Here is a 19,580-nt window from a genome sequence, read left to right on the forward strand (position 1 = left end):
CTGCTCACCAGCCCGGTTCCCTCAGTCCTCACTGCCTGTCCCCGCTCTTCGCTGCACCATGGGCAGCCCCTCTGGGCCAGTTAGAGTGCCACAGGGTGTTTCCAGGTGCTTCTTCCCATCTCAGAGTCGCACAGCTACAGGCTGGTCAGCTGGATAGACTCTTGACTGGAGGATCCAGAGACCTGGGCCAGGCACAACTCAGCCACACATACACTGTGTGGTCCTGTAGTCACTTCACCCACCTGGCGCCTGTGTGCCGATGTGCATGGAGGCCTGGGGAATTCCAGGTGGCTCTGAGATGGGATGGGGCATATAAACTCCGCCTCCAGGGAGTGCCAGCCTAGAGTCTCCACTGCACCACCCCCCCCACCTCTGTAGGCCTTCCCACACGTAGTCCTGACACTCCTGACCCTGAGCGTGGCTCTTTTGCACAGACCCGGATAGAGGTGCTGGCCGGGGACCTGCAGTTCTCCAAGCTGAGCCTGGAGGACTCGGGCATGTACCAGTGTGTGGCAGAGAACAAACACGGCACCATCTACGCCAGCGCCGAGCTGGCCGTGCAAGGTGAAGGGCCTGGGGAGGCTGGGACGCCTGGGGGTGGGTCACAGGTGGGGCTCTCGGAGCCGACTCACGGCATTTCAAAACACACACACACACCCTGGCAGTTCCCTGACAACTTCTAAGAAGAACTCAGGGATTCACGAAAGGACATGAGACAATAAATTGAGGGCTCCCAGAGGACAAGGTCTCTGGTTTGTTCCATGTCTGTCACAGACAAGTCAAATAGTTTTTTGCAGTTAAAAAAAAAGGTGGCAAAAGTCACTGGAAACCCAATCAATTGGATCTGTATCTAACCCAACCTCCTCAGCTCTGCATCTCAGTTCACTAATTCATAAAACAGCTGTTGTGAGGACTCAGTGAGATGGCAGAGGTAAAAGCATAAAGGACCCAAAGCCTAACAGGTGCCCGGTAAGTATGGGCTGCCGCTCACATTCTTGCAGTCTGACTTGAGCTCACAGAACTTCAGCTTTCTCAGCTGCAAAGTGGGCGCAGTAACGCTCACCTCCTCAAGTTGTGGTGAGGCTTAACTAAAACTCATTCATTCACTCATTCAACCAATATTCACTCTATACCCCCTCAGATAAGGTCTCTGCCATCAAGTCTCTTACAACCCAGCAGAGAAAGGGGGTCAAATAAACACAAAATCAAATCATTAAATAAGATCATTTCAGCAGACCATTACAAAAATACAGTATAAGAAAAATCCACTAGAGGGGTAGGACTGAGGTGTGCCAGTGGGACGAGATGGTCAAGGAAGACCTCTCTGAGGAAGTCACTTTGGGGACATGACCTGGGTGTAACCAGCCATGGGGAGATCTGGAGGATTTCCAAGCAAAATGTGCCACGAGTGCAAAGGTCCTGAGGCAGGAAAAAAGTGTAGCATCTTCCAAGGACGAAAACAGCCCAGGTGATGGGAGCACACTGAGCGAGGGAGAGAATGGGGTGAGAAGGCATTGGGAGGAGGGGCCTTAGTTCTGAGTATTTGTGAGAAGGTCAGCTTCATTCCGAGTGCCCAATTCACATTTTAAACACGATATTCCTGGCTGTTGGGTAGGAAAGAGATTGTAGAAAGAAAATAGAAAAACAGGAAGACCAATTAGGGGGCCTTTCAATAGTGCAGCAGGAGATTTGGTGGCGTGGTAGCAGTGGGGTGATAAGAAGAGGGTCTGGGTATTTGTGGAAGTGGTGCTAAGAGTCTCTCATGGCTTGACCATGAAGGGTGCATGAAGTGCTCAGCACACGGCCAGGTGATGTCTTAATCATGGGTACTGCGATGGCGCGCTGGATAACTGTGGGGTGCTCCCCTTTCCTTCCAGCTCTGGCCCCCGACTTCAGGCTGAATCCTGTAAGGCGCCTGATCCCTGCAGCCCGAGGGGGAGAGGTCATTATCCCCTGTCAGCCCCGGGCAGCTCCAAAAGCTGTGGTGCTCTGGAGCAAAGGCACTGAGATTTTGGTCAACAGCAGCAGGTACAACCTGCACCGCACCCCACCCCACGCAATTCCTGCTCCCCTTCATTCTCCTTGGAGGTGAGTCCCTTGCCAGGACTACAGTGTGTCTGGGGGGGGCGGGGCGGATCTTCTCTGTCCTTGCTACAGGGTGACTGTAACTCCGGATGGCACGTTGATCATAAGAAACATCAGTCGGTCAGATGAAGGCAAATACACCTGCTTTGCTGAGAATTTCATGGGCAAAGCCAACAGCACCGGCATCCTGTCTGTGCGAGGTAAGGGGTGTGGTTTGGCCGAGGTTGGTGGACTCGGCCACCAGGGGGCGCCATACCTCCTCTCGGTCCTGCTCTTGCAGTCCCACATTCCTCCCAGTTTGGTTTTGAGACTGCTCCAGGATGCAATTTCACTTGGAACCACCCTCTGGCCGCCATCCAGAATCTAGTCCTGACTCCCTGCCACACCCTCAGGGGCTGCTGGGAGGTCAGGATACCGTTGCCATGCTGCCTCTTCTCATCCTGGGGCCTAGGGCCAACCCTCTCGCCTCATCTACTCAGAGCCCTTGTTTTCCTGGCAGATGCAACCAAGATCACTCTGGCCCCCTCCAGTGCCGACATCAACTTGGGGGACAACCTGACCCTGCAGTGCCATGCCTCCCATGACCCCACCATGGACCTCACCTTCATCTGGACTTTGGATGACTTCCCCATTGACTCCGATAAGCCTGGGGGTCACTACCGGAGGGCTGGTGTGGTGAGGCCTGAGACCGAGGACCCAGGGCTCCTCCCTCCCTCTCAATAGACAGGGTCCCCAAAATGTCCCTGCCCACCCCAGCCCCAAAGCCTTTCCCCATTCCCGCAGGAACGCCAGCCGCGGCAAACTCACCCTCGGATGCATAACCAGCCTCCTTCAGACTGGCAGTTCCCTGGATTGCCCCTAGTCCGTGCATTTAGGAGAAGTTAGGGACAAAACCGGAATTCCCGGTGTTCGTAAGACTCACCCCACCACCACTCATGTCGTCCTGCACCCCCGCCCCGCCAGCACGCACAGCCTCGTCCACTCGGACCACTGCTGACCGCCTTGTGTAACGAACTGTGGTTTGGTGCCCAGAGGTGCTAGGTGGGGAGCAGCTGCCCCTCCCTCGGAACATATAGGGACACCCAGGGAGCAGGGGACACCGAGCCCTGCCTCCTGCGTGTCTCCGACTCACTGGCTGGCCAGAGCCGGGCCCCCTGACCTGCCCTCCTCCTGTTCCCTGTGTACAGAAGGAGACGGTTGGGGATCTGACCATCCTGAACGCTCAGCTGCGTCATGGCGGGAAATACACATGTGTGGCCCAGACAGTGGTGGACAGCGCGTCCAAGGAGGCCACGGTCCTGGTCCGAGGTAACGGGGTTTCCCACTCCCACCTCCAGCCCACTCCCACCTCCAGCCCACTCCCTCAGAGGTCAGCGGGGCTCCTCTGGCCTTCGCTCCCTAGCTCCCCTCCTCTGTCAGAGAGCTGTGGGGGGGCGCTGCTGACAGAAGCTCCCCAAGCTGAACTTAACCGGTGGTTCTTCGCAGATCCTAAGTGAATAGAATATTCCTCCCCCAAAGCCAAAATTTTAAAAATCCATTCTTTAAGCTCATCTCAAGAGTGGAGAACTTGGCTGAGGCCAGAAATTTTCAGGGCCCAGCGCTTGGAAATCCAGACACACACATCTCTGTTCGAGGTGCTCTGTGATGCCTCCAGCCTTAGACAACACCCCCGCCCCCACTAATCCTCTGCCCCCCCCCCTCTCCCACCAGGTGTGTGTTTGTGGCGCCCTCTGCTGCCCCCACTTGGTCCTGCACCAGCCCAAATCAGCCTGGAGAAGGTTGGCTCCAATTTGAAGCTGCCCAATTCTCACCCACAATTCTCTGACTTCTGGGTGCAGGTCCGCCAGGTCCCCCAGGAGGTGTGGTGGTAAGGAATATTGGCGACACCACTGTCCAGCTCAGCTGGAGCCGTGGCTTCGACAACCACAGCCCCATTGCCAAGTACACCCTGCAAGCTCGCACTCCACCTGCAGGGAAGTGGAAGCAAGTTCGGACCAGTAAGTGTGAGCTGCCTCCCTGCACTGTCAGTACTGATAAGGCCTGGCTGTGTGCCGGAAGTGGGGACGGGGGTCAGAAGGCTGGGGCTGAGCCTGGAGCTTCACAGAGGGACAAGCTTGGGCCATCTGCCCACAGAGAGCTCCCAGGCCAGAGGGGAGATGGGTCCCATGGATAGCCGGAGAGCAGGGTGAGAACTGGGGGTGGCGGAGCTCGGTCTGCACCCTCGAAACACTGGCAGGAATATCACTGGGGCGATGACCACACGCATGGGGGTGTAGGGTGTGCAGACACCAGCAAAGGCTCCCGGGCAGGGAGGACTACTGCTTTTCTGGTCACTTCTGAAGGAGGATTGAACAGTTAGTGTGGGTCAAGCTCCACCACGACAGTCGAGTACAAGGAAGTAGTTTGGGCCCAGTCCCTTCCCCCTCCACCCAGACCAATAAACAGATGCCGGAACACCAACCCCCTGGTGCCTTGCAGATCCCGCCAACATCGAGGGCAATGCGGAGACCGCCCAGGTGCTGGGCCTCACACCCTGGATGGACTATGAGTTCCGGGTCATTGCCAGCAACATCCTGGGCACTGGGGAGCCCAGTGGGCCCTCCAGCAAAATCCGGACCAAGGAAGCAGGTCAGAGTCCTGTGTGTCCCAAAGAGAAGCAACTCGGGGCACAGACCCTAGGCCCCCCTAAAGGCAGCCCTGAGCAGACCGCTGGTAGGCAGAGCTCCAGCCCTGGGGGCCTGGCCTTGGACTGTCCAACCAGACAGACAGACGGGGAAGGAGCGCGGGTCAGGGCTGGGCCGCTGCGCTGCTCGGTGCTGCGGGCCCTGGGCCCGGCCTGTCCACAGCCCTCACCTAAAACACAGGCCGACCTTACAACTCTATGAATCTACAATATCTCTAAACAAAAAGCTTTTTTTTTTTTCCATGGAAAAGCCAAAGTTTGGAGACAGGAAGGGTCACACTGGCAGAGTCTGGACTTGAACCCAGAACCACAGGGTGGTGGGCAGATGTCCTCTCGGGAACTGCATGAGCTGCAAAAGTCAGTTCATGGGGAAGGTGTGAGTGTGAGAGTGTGTGTAAGCAGGTGTGTGTGCATGAGAGTGAGTGACTGGGTGTGTGTTGTGCAGGGGCCTAGAGAAGCGTCAGCGTCTCCAAACGCTCTCGGTGGTTCCTCTGGGAGCAGGAGGACTGGATGCCTGCCCACAACCTCCTGAGAGCGGTGTCAGGGTCAGACGGGGAAGGAAGGGAAGAGACCCTGGCAGGCTCTGCTGGGGCTCCTGCCCACTGTCGGAGCCTTTCGCAGGTCTGCAGACACAGCACGAGATCCTGTTGGTACACACAGGCCCAGGGGAAAGCGCCAGGACTGAAAATCTGCCTCTGTAAGTGGAGGGCAGGGAAAGACCCAAGAAAGAGGCCAGACCCTCAGCCTGGCAAGTAACAGGGCTTATTGAGGGGACTGACGGGGCGGGTGGACTTGAGCAGCTGCCAGGTGAGGTGGTGTGCTCTGTGCCACGGGCCAGGCCCCGGAGAGTTACACAGGGTGAGGGGGGAGTACTCAGAGGCACTAAGTACTAGGTGCTAATGGATATTGCTGGGCACAGGAAATTACTTTGCATGCTCAAGCAGGTCAAGGGCCTATTCCAGGAACCAGCAAGAGGCAGGAGGCAGGGGAGGGATGCTGATTTGTGTCAGAAGGAACATCGATCCGACAGTCTCTGAGGGGGTTTCAGAAAGAAGCCTCGGTTCTGGTTTGAAGGACGTACAGCGGTCACGTCGGGGAACAGTCCCTCCTCCACAGAGCCCAGATCTGGGGTGGGCAGCACGGACTCAGGGCCCCGCCCACCCAGGCCCACCCCTCTGGAGGTGCGGCGTGGGTCAGCCTTCCACGTAGTTTCCTGTGTGCCCCGGCCTGGCTCTCTGGGCTCTTTCTGGGGTCACTCAACATTCCTAACTGGCACCTCTCCTGAGTGAGGAACTTAGAAGCAGCGCGGTCTTCGACCGGACCTCCTGCAGAGGCAGTGTGGGGCGGGTCCTCCTGTGCTCCTGCGCCCGGGAGCCCATGAGCACGGAGACAGCTGTGGTGCAGGGGGCAGACCGCGGGCTCTGAAATCGGAAGAACGAGTTCAATTCCGGCTATGACATTTATTAGCTGTGTGACCTTCGGCTGGTCACTTCCCTGCACTGAGCCTTAGACCCTCCGCCCTGAAAAGGGCCATGAAAACACCCAGCTCTCAGGGGCAGACAGGCCACGTCTCTAAGGGCTCCTTGCAGATCACAGGCCCCAAACTAGTCATCCAGCCAAGTGCTAAGTCTCTAGCTGCCGGGTCATCGGCAGAAATATCCGGACCCTCAGCCACGCTCTTCTGTGAAGCTTTGTGAGCTGATGAAACATATTCTTGTTTTAGTATCAACCTTGTTGAATAATAGAGACAATTAGGACATTACAACTGCCACAAGAAGAAAAACAATAATAAAACACCCCGCAACCCAAAAGAAGTGCTTTTTTGCATCGACGGCAGTTCTGGTTCACTTCCTCCCCGTAATCTCCAGCAAGCTGGAGCTGGTCTCTGTTACGTGGTTTAAGCTGACTGGGGAAAAGGACAGTGAGCATCTACGGGACACACACACGCACACACTAGCCACTCTTGTTTAGGGTTATTCTCTTCACAGCCCCTTGAGATGAACACTATCCTCATCATATGGAGGGGAATCAGGCTCAGAGAGATTAAGTCGCTTGCTCAGGGAAACACAGCTAGTAAATGGCACAGGAGGGATTTGATCATGGGCCTGCCTGACTGCCGTGCCCACGTCCACAGGGACTGGTAGAGGACAGAGCCGGGGCCCTTCCGAAGGGGTGTCCCCGTCCCAGGACACATCACAGGCCTAGGCCCAGGGTTTCCGTCCCCTCACTGCCCGTTAACAAGCCACACCTGTGTTCCTCCGCCCTGACAGCCCCCTCGGTGGCCCCCTCAGGACTCAGCGGAGGTGGTGGAGCCCCTGGAGAGCTCATCGTCAACTGGACGGTAAGCTGCGGGGACGGAGGCAAAGTGTGCCTCTGGTTCTCTGGGGGACAAGTCCTGCCCCCCTCACCCCGGCGCTGCCTCGCCTCTGCCTGCAGCAGCGTGCGGGGCGGCCCCAGACCGAGCCACTGCACGGTCCGCTCCAGAGCGGGCGTCCCCTCCCCCCCCCCACCTGCTGCCTCTCGCAGGAGCACCCACGCAGGACACAGACCACCCCAGGCGCATGCGTCCTGGTGAAGGTTGGGTAGGGCCGGGGGGTGAGCAGGAACGCACCGGAGGCCCTTCACCCATGCCGCGCTCTCGCCCCCCAGCCCATGTCACGGGAGTACCAGAACGGAGACGGCTTCGGCTACCTGCTGTCCTTCCGCAGGCAGGGCAGCACGAGCTGGCAGACCGCCCGGGTGCTCGGCGCCGACACCCAGTACTTCGTCTACAGCAACGAGAGCGTCCGGCCCTACACGCCCTTTGAGGTCAAGATCCGAAGCTACAACCGCCGTGGGGACGGGCCTGAGAGCCTCACGGCCCTTGTGTACTCGGCTGAGGAAGGTGGGTCGCCCCGGGCCCACGCCGCACCCCACCCCAACTGCTTGTCCATGGGGGGTAGGGTGGGGAATGTTACTCCCCATTCCCCACACCCCCTCAGCTCCATAGTGGGGGGGAGAGACCAGCTGGGTTCTAAGCCACTGGCCTCGTTTCTAGCCCTTGCCACCTGGCCCCCCCTCAGGCCTGGGGAAGGAGAGGGAGGCTCTCTGGTCCACCCCCCCAACCTCGCCCCCCCCAAGGCCTGCATCCTGGACCCTGGGCTAAAAAGTCCTGGGCAAGGGCTGTCCCAGTGTGACGGCTGCTCTGCAGGACACAGGGAAACCCCAGGAATCCAAACCCATTCTTTATCAATCCCCAGAGCCCAGGGTGGCCCCCACCAAGGTCTGGGCCAAGGGGGTCTCATCCTCAGAGATGAACGTGACCTGGGAACCTGTGCAGCAGGACATGAACGGGATCCTCCTGGGGTACGAGGTGAGCACTGACCCGGGGCTGGGGAGGTTTCAAGGCCGGGGTCAGGCGCACCTCACAGCTCACCAGTCATTCCTTCCTGGACCACTCATTTGCTAATGTGCAAACAGCACCCGGTCTGTGTAGCACTCTGAATGCAGCCTTAGCTAAGCCCCTACCGGCTGGGGCTCACTGGGGAGGGCAGGCCTTGGAGCGAAGGTGAGGCTAGCCCCAGCACTGGAAGGTGTGGGCGCCTAGGAGAGGAGGGGCAGGTTCTGGAAGGGGCACGGCCTGTCCCTTCCATGCCGGGGCCCAGGTAGTGTGGCACCCTCAGGCCGCAGAGAATAGCATGGCCCCCCCTAGGTACTAACTGATTATTGCGTCCCCAGGAAACACTGGGCCCAGCAGTTTCTGGCCTGAGCCCTGGACCACTGATGAGTCCACACTAGGGTGGGTGTGGAATAGGAGGAGGGAGAGGAACCGGAGAGGACGGGGAAAAGGAAAAGCAAGGAATGTCACATGTCCCTGCCTCACGAAGGGCCCTCCGGCCTGGTTACCAGTGCTGTGGTTAATGCCACTGCTGGAGCACAACAGGTGAGACCAGCCCCGCTGAGGACAGGACTCCCAGCTCCTGGGACTCCTACTCTTAATATTATGATGGCTACTGAAAGGGGTTTGCACTTTTTGGGCAGTCATTATAAGTGGGCTGGGGTTTGGGGGACAACTTTGCAAGTGCAAATATGCATCTCATAACCTGCAAATAATCATGTAGGTTAGGTTCCAGTAGGTCACTGTGTGCCCATCCCCCACCCTCACCAGCCACCACCAGCTCCCTGCTGGGCACTGGCAAGGCAGCAGGGACTTACCCTCACAGACTTGTCCCTGCTCTCTTGAAGCTCTCGATCCAGTGTCCAGCTTCTGAGACTCAAGACTGAGTCATGCCCTGGTCAGGTAGCTCACTTGGTTAAAGCTTCATCCTGATAACGCAAGGCTGTGGGTTCGATCCCCAGTCAGGGCACATACAAGAATCAACCAATGAGGAATTCTGGCCAAGATGGAGGCATAGGTAGACACACTGTGCCTCCTTGCACAACCAAAAGAAGGACAACAACAATTTAAAAACAACCAGAACTGACAGAAAATTGAACTGTATGGAAGTCCAACAACCAAGGAGTTAAAGAAGAAACATTCAGTCAGACCAGTAGGAAGGGCAGGGACAGGCAGCCGCGCAGAGAGGACTCACAGCAAGGCAGCGGCTGGTGGACCTGGCAAGGTGGTGGATTGTGGAGCAAACGGTCCCACATCATGTGCAGATAAACCTGGAGGAACAACGGGGGAGCGAGACAGACTGCACAACCCAGGGTTCCAGTGCGGGGAAATAAAGCCTCAAGCCTCTGACTAAAAACACCTGTGGGAGTTGAGGCGGCAGTGGGAGAAACTCCCAGCCTCACAGGAGAGTTCATTGGAGAGACCCACAGGGTCCTAGAATGTACACAAGCCCACGCACACAGGAAGCAGCACCAGAAGGGCCCAATTTCAATGTCGGTAGTGGGGGAAGTGACTGAAAACCGGCAGAGAGCAGAGCAAGCACCATTGTTCCCTCTCAGACCCCTGCCCCACATACAGCATCACAACCAAGGGACTGGGTTGCCCCACCCTGGTGAACACCTAAGGCTCCACCCCTCACTACGTAACAGATGTGCTGAGACAAAAAATGAGCCAAATGAAGGAACAGATCAAAGGTCCAGAAAAAATACAACTAAGCAACCGAGAAAGAGCCAACCTATCAGATGCACAGTTCAAAACACTTATAATCAGCCTGCTCACAGAATTGGTTGAATTTGGTTGCAAATTAGATGAAAAAAGTGAAGGCTATGAAGAGTGAAATAAAGGAAAATGCACAGGGAACCAACAGTGAAGGGAAGTAAACTGGGACTCAAATCAATGATGTGGACCAGAAGGAAAAAACAAACATTCAACCAGAACAGAATGAAGAAACAAGAATTTAAAAAAAATGAGAGGCTTAGGAACCTCCAGGACATCTTTAAACATTCCAACATCTGAATCATAGGGGTACCAGAAGGAGAAGAGGAAGACCAAGAAATGGAAAACTTATTTGAAAAGATAATGAAGGAGAACTTCCCCAATCTGGCAAAGGAAATAGACTTCCAGAAAGTCCAGGAAACTCAGAGAGTCCCAAAGAAGTTGAACCCAAGGAAGCACACACCAAGGCACATCATAATTACATTAGCCAAGGTAAAAATGAAGGAGAGAATCCTAGAAGCAGCAAGAGATAAGAGGACAGTAACCTACAAGGGAGTGGCCATCAGACTGTCAGCTGATTTCTCAAAAGAAGCCTTACAGGCAAGAATGGACTGGAAAGAAGTATTCCAAGTCATGAAAGGCAAGGACCTACATCCAAGATTACTCTATACAGCAAAGCTTTCATTTAGAATGGAAGGGCAGATAAAGTGCTTCCCAGATAAGGTCAATTTAAAGGAGTTCATCATCACCAAGTCCTTGTTATATGAAATGTTAAAGGGACTTATCTAAGAAAAAGATAAAAAATATGAACAGCAAAATGCCAACAAACTCACAGTTATTAACAACCAAACCTAAAACAAAAACAAACTAAGCAAACAACTAGAACAGGAACAGAACCACAGAAATGGAGATCACATGGAGGGTTATCAACAGGGGAGTGGGAAGGGGAGAGAGGGGGAAAAGGTACAGGGAATAAGTAGCATAAATTGTAGGTACAAAATAGACAGGGGGGCGTTAAGAACAGTACAGGAAATGGAGCAGCCAAAGAACTTAAATGTATGACCCACGGACATGAACTAAAGGAAGGGAATGCGGGTGGGAGGGGTGTGCAGGGCAGAGGGGAATAAAAGGGCAGGGGGAAATGGGACAACTGTAATAGCATAATAAATAAAATATATTTAATTTAAAAATTTCTAAATGAATTTATGTTTAAAAAAACAATGAATGTATAAGTAATTGGAACAACAAATCCTTGTCTCTCTCTCTCTCTCTCTCTCTCCCTCTCTGCACCTCCTTCCTCTCTTGCTCTAAAATCAATTAAAAGAAAAAAAAAAGGCTGAGTCACAAGGACCAGAGTGAGCAGGAGAGGAACAGAATATAGGTGACCAGGGCCAGGGTCAGGGGGCTCTGAGGTCCTGAACTTAACTGCTCACCCTAGGGTGTCCCGGTCCCCTTCAGATTCGCTACTGGAAAGTTGGGGACAAAGAAGCAGCCGCTGACCGAGTGAGGACAGCAGGGCTGGACACCAGTGCTCGAGTCACTGACCTGCACCCCAACACCAAGTACCATGTGACCGTGCGGGCCTACAACCGAGCGGGCACTGGGCCCGCCAGCCCTTCCGCCAATGCCACGACCATGAAGCCCCGTGAGTCTGTTGGCCCAGCGTGAGGGAGGGGCGTGTCTTTGGGGTGGGGGGGTTCCTATGTCCTCCAACACAAGACAGATGCTCTCGCCTGTGGTCCTCAACCTTTTGGCATGAGGGACAGGTCTTGGGGAAGACAGTGTTTCCACAGGCCAGGGCTCGGGGGATGGTTTGGGGATGATTCAAGTGCATTGTGTTCACGCTCATCTCCTGCGGTGCAGCCTGGCTCCTAACAGGCCCAGGCTGGTACCAGCCCTCAGCCCGGGGGTGGGGACACCTGCTTCAGCCCAGAAGCCCTGGGCTGGACTGAAGCAGGACAACAAGCCTGGAGAAAATAAGGGCGTGGAGTTCATGGCTTCTGAATGACTGTCTCTTCTCCAGACTTTGCGTTTTCACGGGCTTGTGTCTTAGGCAGCCGTGACCGAATGTTCTGGGTCTACCTGCCGAGGCAGACATTTATGAAAAGGCTGGCTAAAGACAGGGGCGGGGGGGGGGGGGGGGGGAGAAAACATTCGGAAGCGCCCAACTTCCTCCCTCCTCTGGCAGCTCCACAGCGACCTCCTGGCAACATCTCCTGGACTTTCTTGAGCTCCAGACTTAGTGTTAAGTGGGACCCTGTGGTCCCTCTCCGAAATGAGTCTGCAGTCACTGGCTACAAGGTAAGGAAGGGATCTGGCCAGCACTGAATGGTGAGGAACAGCCCAGCTGCATTCCCAGGGCGCACAGGAGGGCTGCCGTTTCTAGCAGGAGCGACCTGAGGCAGACACAGGCAAAGCGTCTGTGACTGTGAGACCCAGGAGGTGCGGGAGCGGTTCTCCAGGCAACTGGCAGTAGACACCATAAGCAAGGGGGCAGGCGGTGCTGTTACTGGACGGGACTGGGCCTGAGGGATCCGCCTCGGGCCAGCCTGGAGTGTGTGGGTTCTTGACCTTGTGCAGGCAAGATTTCATATCACAGGCCAGGTGACTTCGAGAGTATGTTTCGTAAAGCTGGGGACAGTGAAATGAAGGAAAGGCTTAGGATAGAAGAAGCAACGGGAGAGAGCCTAGGCAGACCGCTTTGACCTTTTAGAAGCGTTATTGGAATGAAGTGGACCACGCTGGGCTGCATGAGCTCGCTGAGAAGCAGAAGTCACAGCTGCCGCAGTGAGCCCAGATGGGGCTGCCGTCAGCCCACTGGGAAGTCAGAGGGAAGGGGGCCTTGGAGACAGGGTCAGGGGGTTAGCCCCAGATGAGTTGCTGCCGCCCACTGCTCCCCTGGTTGCAAGTCTTGTGGGGACCCCCAGAGTTTAGGAGAAAGAGCAGAGATACTTGCTAAGGGAGAAAGGTGTGGGCATGCTCTAGAGAGAGCAGAGCTGGGTCCTTTGTTGGCTTTCGGGAATCCTAGGGGAGGTCTCAGGGGAGGGTCTTACAGAATGTTCGTTAGCTTTCCAGATGTGTCCTTCGATATGATGATTCACTGAAATGTGTGTCCAGAGGGGTCAGGGTTATTTTCTGGTTAGTTTCACTTTTAAAGAACATCAGAGAGGGACGGGAATGTGTAAACCACGTGCTTCTAATTGTCCTTAGGGAAGACAAAGCCTTGTGATTCATTAACTGGCTGTAAATTGTTCCAATTGTTTGGCCTTGTTTAATTCTTTTGTCTCAGTTTCCCTGATTCCACTTGTCAAGGACTTTCCCTAGCTTCTCTCTGTCCTGCCCCAGTATATATGGCTGCAGAAAGGCAGGGCTCATGGGGGCAGCGATGGGCTGGGTGAAATCCGGGGTCCTCCTAGCCTAAGGGGTCTGCAAAAACAGTACAGCTGCTTGCAAGCTCTTCTCCAGCCATGAGGCTCTTGTTCAAGAGCCGGGTCCTGGTCAACCTGAAACAGGAGGTGGGAGGAGGCGGGTGCTCCAGGGCGCGGAACCACAGGGGCTCCACAGAGCCTGGAGCTGGGGAAGAGAGAAGAACCAGCCTTGGTTAAGTAGCTGCACCGGGCTTCACCCCCCGCAACAGATGCTGTACCAGAATGACTTACACCCGACCGCCACGCTCCACTTCACCAGCAAGAACCGGATAGAAATCGCAGTTCCCGAAGACAACGGCCATGCCCTGGTGCAGATTCGGGCCACAGGGCCTGGTGGGGATGGGACCCCTGCGCAAGTCCACATCGCGAGGAACGGAGGTGCTGCCTCTCCCCTCCCAGCCCCCCAGGAGTACTAGGGCCCATTCAGATGCCTGGTGAGGGAATCTTCCACACTCAAGCCAACCCCTGTCCTGCCAGACGCTCCAGGGGAGAGAGGAAAGCAGGCGGGAGCCAAGTGCCAAGTAGTCCTGGGCCTGCCCTTGCTCCCCCTCCCCCAACCCAGCACCCCTGAAGGCTGGGGAAGTGTGAGCTCTTTTCAGGGGGGACAGGGGAGGCTGAGGACCACAAAGCCAACCAAGGTCCTACAAGTCCTGTAGCAGTGGGACTGAGATCACACTGCATCCTGAAAGCCTGCCCTCTGTGAGCCCCCACGGAAAGGTCTGGATTCGTCCAGAGAGGGGGGTGGGGTGGGGCGGGCCCAGCCAACCCAGCCCCTCATGTCTGTCCCTTGCTTCCAGGCACCAGCATGATGGTGGAGAACTCAGCCGTCCGCCCAGCCCCACGCTCCGGCGCCGTCCTCTCCCACTCCCTGGCGATGCTGATCCTCATGGGCTGCCTGGAGCTCTGACTCGCACCCCTCCCTCTCCACCACGGCCGGACACCCGCCTCGGATGGACGCAGCCAGCTGGCCCCGGTCCCTTCCTGATGCCGAGATGGCCCAACACTGTGCCTGAGAATGGCTGGCTTTAAATACCTACTTTAGACAGTGCCCTTTTGTAGGAGGTAGGTGTTTCATATTCTGCCACAGGACAGAACCCACGTGAGGATTTTTTTTCTTTAAATCAAGAGGCACCAGGCAGTGACTTCCGTGATGGCACCGAGCCCTCACCCGGGCCCTCGGCTGCCTGGGCGGCTGGAACAGGCCCCTGGGAAGGAGGGGTCTGAAGCATCTAGCTGCACGTCTGTGGAGGCGGCACCCTAGGACGGCGCACAGACTCTGTCCCCTGAGAGCAGACCCCCAGACCCGCGGGGACTCCGGATGTGGCCGGGCTGAAGTGGGACGAGGCACAAACACAGACATCCCCCAGCCTAAGGCGAGAGCCAACCCTGGGACCAAGGACTCGCTGACTTTCTCAGGGGGCAACGTGGCTGGACCCTGACACAGCCCTCAATGGCTCCCTGGAGGCCCTGGCCACCGGGCCGGGTGGCCGAGCACCAGAGCCTGGTATCGGGGGCCGAGGGGCCTGCAGCTCAGGGGTGGCCCTCCAGACTCCTGGGGCTGAGGGCCGATGAGGGCTGAGCAGTCGGGACACCGCGGGGAGAGGGGCACCAGACTCGGCCCGATGTGCCCTGTTAGCCAACACTGCCGACCCGACCCTGTCACCCCCGAGTGACAGAGGCCACTACAGGTGGCTGGGTGACTAAAGGGCTTATCTTGGGGAGGCTCCTCCCCAGCAAGACCTATCCCGCACCGTCCCTCCGGGGATGGGGCAGGAGACCTGAGACGGGGGCGCGTGCCGCCCTCTTCCTCCAGCTCGGCCCGCAGGCCCCAGGACTCCACTCTCCCAGCGCGGCCCCCTCACGCCCGGAGAGCAAATGCCATCAGTTCCGTGTGTCGCAGAGTCGGGAGCCGTCTGAGAAGGACAAGGGATAAATGTGGCCCTGCCTGCTCCCAGGAACACCCACCCAGGACCTGGCAAGACCTGTCCCTGGATGCCTGAAACCGCTCTTTTGCATTTCCCCAGAAGAAAAAGAGGTTAATAAATGCTCTGGGTATATTACCAGTCAGAACATCGGAGCTGGAGGAGGCTTAGGGCTCACCTTGTCCAAGCCCCTCACTTCACAGATGAGGAAACTGAGCTCAAACTTCCCAAGGTCACACAGTGTGACCGTGATGGGGCTCAGATAAAGGCTGGAGTCTCCAGTCTCCTTGTCCACCCAGAGGAGGGGTCAGTGCCGAATGGCCAGGGCCTGGTAACATGGTGGTGAAGAAGGAGGGTGGGCTATGAAAACTCTGCTTCAAGAGGTTCTGGTGGGGATCATGGGGGTAAGCGACCTGGTGGGTCCCAGCCCACGGTGCGAGCAGACTCCAGGAGACATTGGTCCTTCTTTGCCTCCTGGGCCCAGCGTCTGCTAGGACCTCCATACGCAGTGCTGGCTTGAGCCCCCGTCCCCCTTACCTTTGCTCTGAGAAGAGGCCACAGCAAGGACAGGGATCCCCAAATGCAGGCAGTAGTGGCCACACAACCTGTGCTCTGACAGGTGGCCCATGACATCCAGGAGCATCAGGACAGGCATCCTGTAGGGGACAGGCCCCCTAAGCCTGATTTCTGTAGTTTATAGTTAGAGCTCTATTTTGCTATGGTTTTTTAAACTTTTAAGTCCTGCTCTATTTTCCTGGGCAGGTTTATGTTGATGTTTTTACCCACTACAGTTTTTTAAAAAGGTAAGCTCACACCCTTCTCCCCACCTCTGCGGCACCGCCCCCACCCCCACCCCCAGCCCAGGACATCAGATCCCGCCCTCCTCACCTGCTCCCATCCATCCGCTCATGCGAGGGGCTGGGGGCTCAGCTATGCGACCATTCCATTACAGGGACCCCGACCTCAGCCTAGCATCCGTGTTGACCTCCGTGGCTGTGGTTTGGCCGTGCCCAGCTCCATCAGAAAGGGGATGCCCAAAGAAAGGAACCTTCTTCCAAGGTTTAGCTGATTCTGTCCTCACTGCCTTGGGCCGGGGCAGGGGAAGCAGGGGACAGGTGTCTGTGCTGGCCAAGAGGGATGAGCTGGCTTGGCACAGTACCGACCCAGTGCGGCTGCAGGCTGCAGTCCCTGTTTGCTTGCATCAAAGACACAACCAAGTGTCTTAGTTCTAAGGAGGCCCATTAGCAGCAGGAAGACAGGCCTGCTGGGAAGCCGAGGGGGGATACTCAACTAGCAAAACTCAGCCCCAGGAAAACCTAGCCACTGTGTGGGGACAGCTGCTCAGGGGGCACAGACCTAAACTGAAGCCATGTCTGGCCGCCTGAGACTTCAGGTAGAGCTCAGGTTTAATAAAGGGTAGGTGGCCTGAGGACACGCAGGCTTGTCACATGTAATAGCCTCCCGTTGGGAGGCCTGTACAGGGATTGCTGCAGGCAGAAGAGTTAGATGGTTTCTCCGATTTCCTCCCTGCCCAAGGGGCCTCTGATTTTCCTCTTTGCTTGGAAGGGCTCAGGCAGTCGAGGGGGCTCACCCCTGCTGTGGTCATGACTCGATTCTGGGTCTCTCCTCTCTCATTCCAAGCTCCAGAGAGGCAGCAAGGGGGACAGCCACAAACGAGTCCTTTACCCCAGTAAGTGCCTTGGGGACTAGGGACAGAGACAGCCTGCAGACACCACTGCAGGACGCTGGGTGAGAGTTCTCCGTTCTGTACTCCCTTGGGCTCAGCCTGCAGGGCTGCCCGCCATGACCTTGGCTGCCTGGTCCTCACTGCTCTGACCGGCTCCACGTACGCCTTGCCCTCAGGGAGGACAGCTCTCTCCGGATGGAGGCCTGGGGCCCAGAGAGGTCAGGTTGACTACGTGCATCAAATGACACCGACGGTGCCAGGAAACAGAAGGGCCATGGTGGCGAGGGGCGGTGGGTGCTTTTCTTCTCATGAGATGAGGAGACTGAGGGTAGACAGAAACGCCTCTGCAGCGAGACCCCAGAAGAGCAACAGGCTACCTCCTCTCTGAGGAAGCTTTGAGGAATTTTGACAGCCATTGCTCTGGAGTCTAGGTTAGGTGAGGAATGGAGGGGTGGGGAGATGGCACAGGGTGGGGTGTCCTTCCAGGACCGAGATGCTTAGAACCACAAGGTGCTCAGCACTGGAAGTGTCAGAGCGCCTGTGCGCTGTGCCCCTGCAGTGCCGTCCCAGTCACGGAGGGAGAAGCTGCGCCCAGGCAGTGTTTTCCCAGCATGCACCGCCTCTCGGCAGCCCCAGGCACCACCCAGTCTGTGCCCTGGACAGGAGCCCAAGCCGACCAGGGATGTTGTACTCCCTGCATCCCTCCCTCGGCTAGAGGACTCTTCTCTTCCTGGCCTCAGAATATGACTGCCACTGGGCTCCTCTGTCACAGGCATAGCGGTGTCCTCAACTTTGGCCTTGAAGCCCAGGAGTGGCGCCCCATTTTCCTGGGTTGGCCTAACCTGGGCTCTGTCCTGGGGGCAAAGGAGGTGGCCAGAGGCTGCTGGAGTGGTGTAAGGGGTTAGATGGGCGTTTTTAAGGGACTTTCCAAGAGCTCCACGGAAAGAGTGCCCGGTCGCCCTGTATGTGTCTGTGAATGGTCACCGCTTTGGGAAGGTGGTACGGAGGGAAACTGGAGGGGGAAAAGCGCGTCAGGTAGCCTTGCCGAGAGCCCCAGGAAGCCGAGTGCCTCCCGTTGGGCTGTCCCCTGCTTGGCCCCTGGACTCCAACTTTCCGGGCCCATCCAGGGCCCGCAAAGCTTCTTCAAGCTCCTGGCTTGGCAAGGCCCAGGGCTTCACCAGGCCACTGACGTGACTCGGTTTGTGTTCGAATGGAACCACTCCCGCTGGCCCGTTGTCTGTCTCTCGTATTTATTGTGATGATAGTTACTGACTCTGGTAGCAAGCAGTTCTTAAATAAAGATGGTTTCTCAACCTGCAGAGGGAGCTGGCACCAGCTGTGGCTGTTTTTATCATCAGGCTCAAGCAACCTCCTCGTCCTGTTCCCTAACCCCAGGCTCGCATCCAGTAACTGCACCCTTCACCCCGTCAACTCTACAGAAGTCACAACACACAGCCCATATTGCTGCATTCAGTCCTGGGAGGGTGGGGGGGAATCAGCCCACACGGACTCTAAGGCAGGCCCAAGCAGTGCACAGGCAGGCAATCGCTGGACTGGGCTGGCTTTGTCTAACACAACGGGCAGTAAACGGTGCTCATGGATGGTACTCCTGCAAGGTGCCCTGATAGTTAAGACATTGGAAGTACTGACCCAACTGCACTCAAGGGAAGTCTTCTCCCTGCCGAGAGGGAGTGGCCGCCACCTGGAGACTCGAGGGGCCTCCAGTGGCTGCTCACAGCAGCCAAAGAAGTTGAATTCCTAGGCAGTTTCTGGCTGCGACATTCTCCCACGCACCCAACAGACGCCTACCAAGTGCCCGTTACGTCTCAGAGCCGTGCAGTGACATGCCCGTGCAGCGCTGCAAGTGTTTGTTCCATCAGCTCCGCGCCAGGCAGGCAGGGCCCCACCACTCACGGCTTGGCCCCGTGCCCGGGGCTGGGTCAGCGGCAGCCTAGGCTGACAGTGAGCCCCCAGAAGGGGCCAGCATGGATGGCAACACAGCAGGCTCAACCCTTCCACTTTGCACCAAGGGGCTACTTGGACCACTGGCCACTCTAGAACCCAAATTTTAGTCCAGGCAGCATTTCCTTGACCCTCAGAGGCACGTCACATGCACAGAATTCAATGACCTGAATTGGGCTTGGGTATTTACCAACACACCCAAGCATCTTTTGTTTTCTTCCCTGTTCAATCCCTTCACACCCTCAGAGTCAAAATTCGAGTCCAACGCACAGAGGGCTACAAGCCTCGAGCCGTGTGATGCTCCGTCCGCGAGGGACCACTGGCTTCCTGGGGAAGCGACTTAAGTCCCTGTCTCTCCGTCTGCAAAATGTGAAAGCGTGCCCCAGTCCTCCTCCCTCCTCCGCAACGTAATTCTGAGTTTCCCACAAAGATGCTTGGTGGTCTTTTGAAGTACAGCGAGCCCTCTCCCGGCTGCTTCAGCAAGCCGTCCAGTTAACGAACTGATGCGTGTCAGTAATGACTCTGCCCAGCTCACGTCCAGTCCTTCATGGCTCACCAAGCAGTTCCGTTCCATTCCCAGGATCTCACTCGATCCTCACAATCACACGTTTCGAAGAGGAGGACCACAAGGGGTCCATCAGCCTGTTCTGTGACACAGCGCTGGCACAGGCAGGGGCAGAACCCAGGTCTTCAGAAACCCATCTCCTCCGAGGTAGAGAAT

General features: G+C 56.6%; 1 protein-coding gene across 1 annotated transcript in view; it reads left to right on the forward strand.

Annotated features, from left to right (window-relative positions):
• CNTN2 (contactin 2) overlaps positions 1-18,216 on the forward strand; it is a 34,641-nt gene extending 16,425 nt beyond the window's left edge. Inside the window, exons 10-23 of the mRNA XM_028530967.2 lie at positions 435-564; positions 1,878-2,028; positions 2,158-2,285; positions 2,585-2,760; positions 3,273-3,393; positions 3,924-4,082; positions 4,564-4,713; positions 7,039-7,109; positions 7,418-7,652; positions 8,008-8,120; positions 11,319-11,505; positions 12,049-12,161; positions 13,498-13,666; positions 14,086-18,216. Of these exons, the coding sequence (XP_028386768.1) occupies positions 435-564; positions 1,878-2,028; positions 2,158-2,285; positions 2,585-2,760; positions 3,273-3,393; positions 3,924-4,082; positions 4,564-4,713; positions 7,039-7,109; positions 7,418-7,652; positions 8,008-8,120; positions 11,319-11,505; positions 12,049-12,161; positions 13,498-13,666; positions 14,086-14,195 (2,013 nt within the window). The 3' untranslated portion in view covers positions 14,196-18,216. The remainder of the gene's footprint in view (positions 1-434; positions 565-1,877; positions 2,029-2,157; positions 2,286-2,584; positions 2,761-3,272; positions 3,394-3,923; positions 4,083-4,563; positions 4,714-7,038; positions 7,110-7,417; positions 7,653-8,007; positions 8,121-11,318; positions 11,506-12,048; positions 12,162-13,497; positions 13,667-14,085) is intronic.
• Positions 18,217-19,580: the final 1,364 nt, after the last annotated feature.

The sequence above is a fragment of the Phyllostomus discolor genome, chromosome 14 (assembly GCF_004126475.2).
Source record: "Phyllostomus discolor isolate MPI-MPIP mPhyDis1 chromosome 14, mPhyDis1.pri.v3, whole genome shotgun sequence".
In the NCBI taxonomy this organism is placed as follows: Eukaryota; Metazoa; Chordata; class Mammalia; order Chiroptera; family Phyllostomidae; genus Phyllostomus; species Phyllostomus discolor.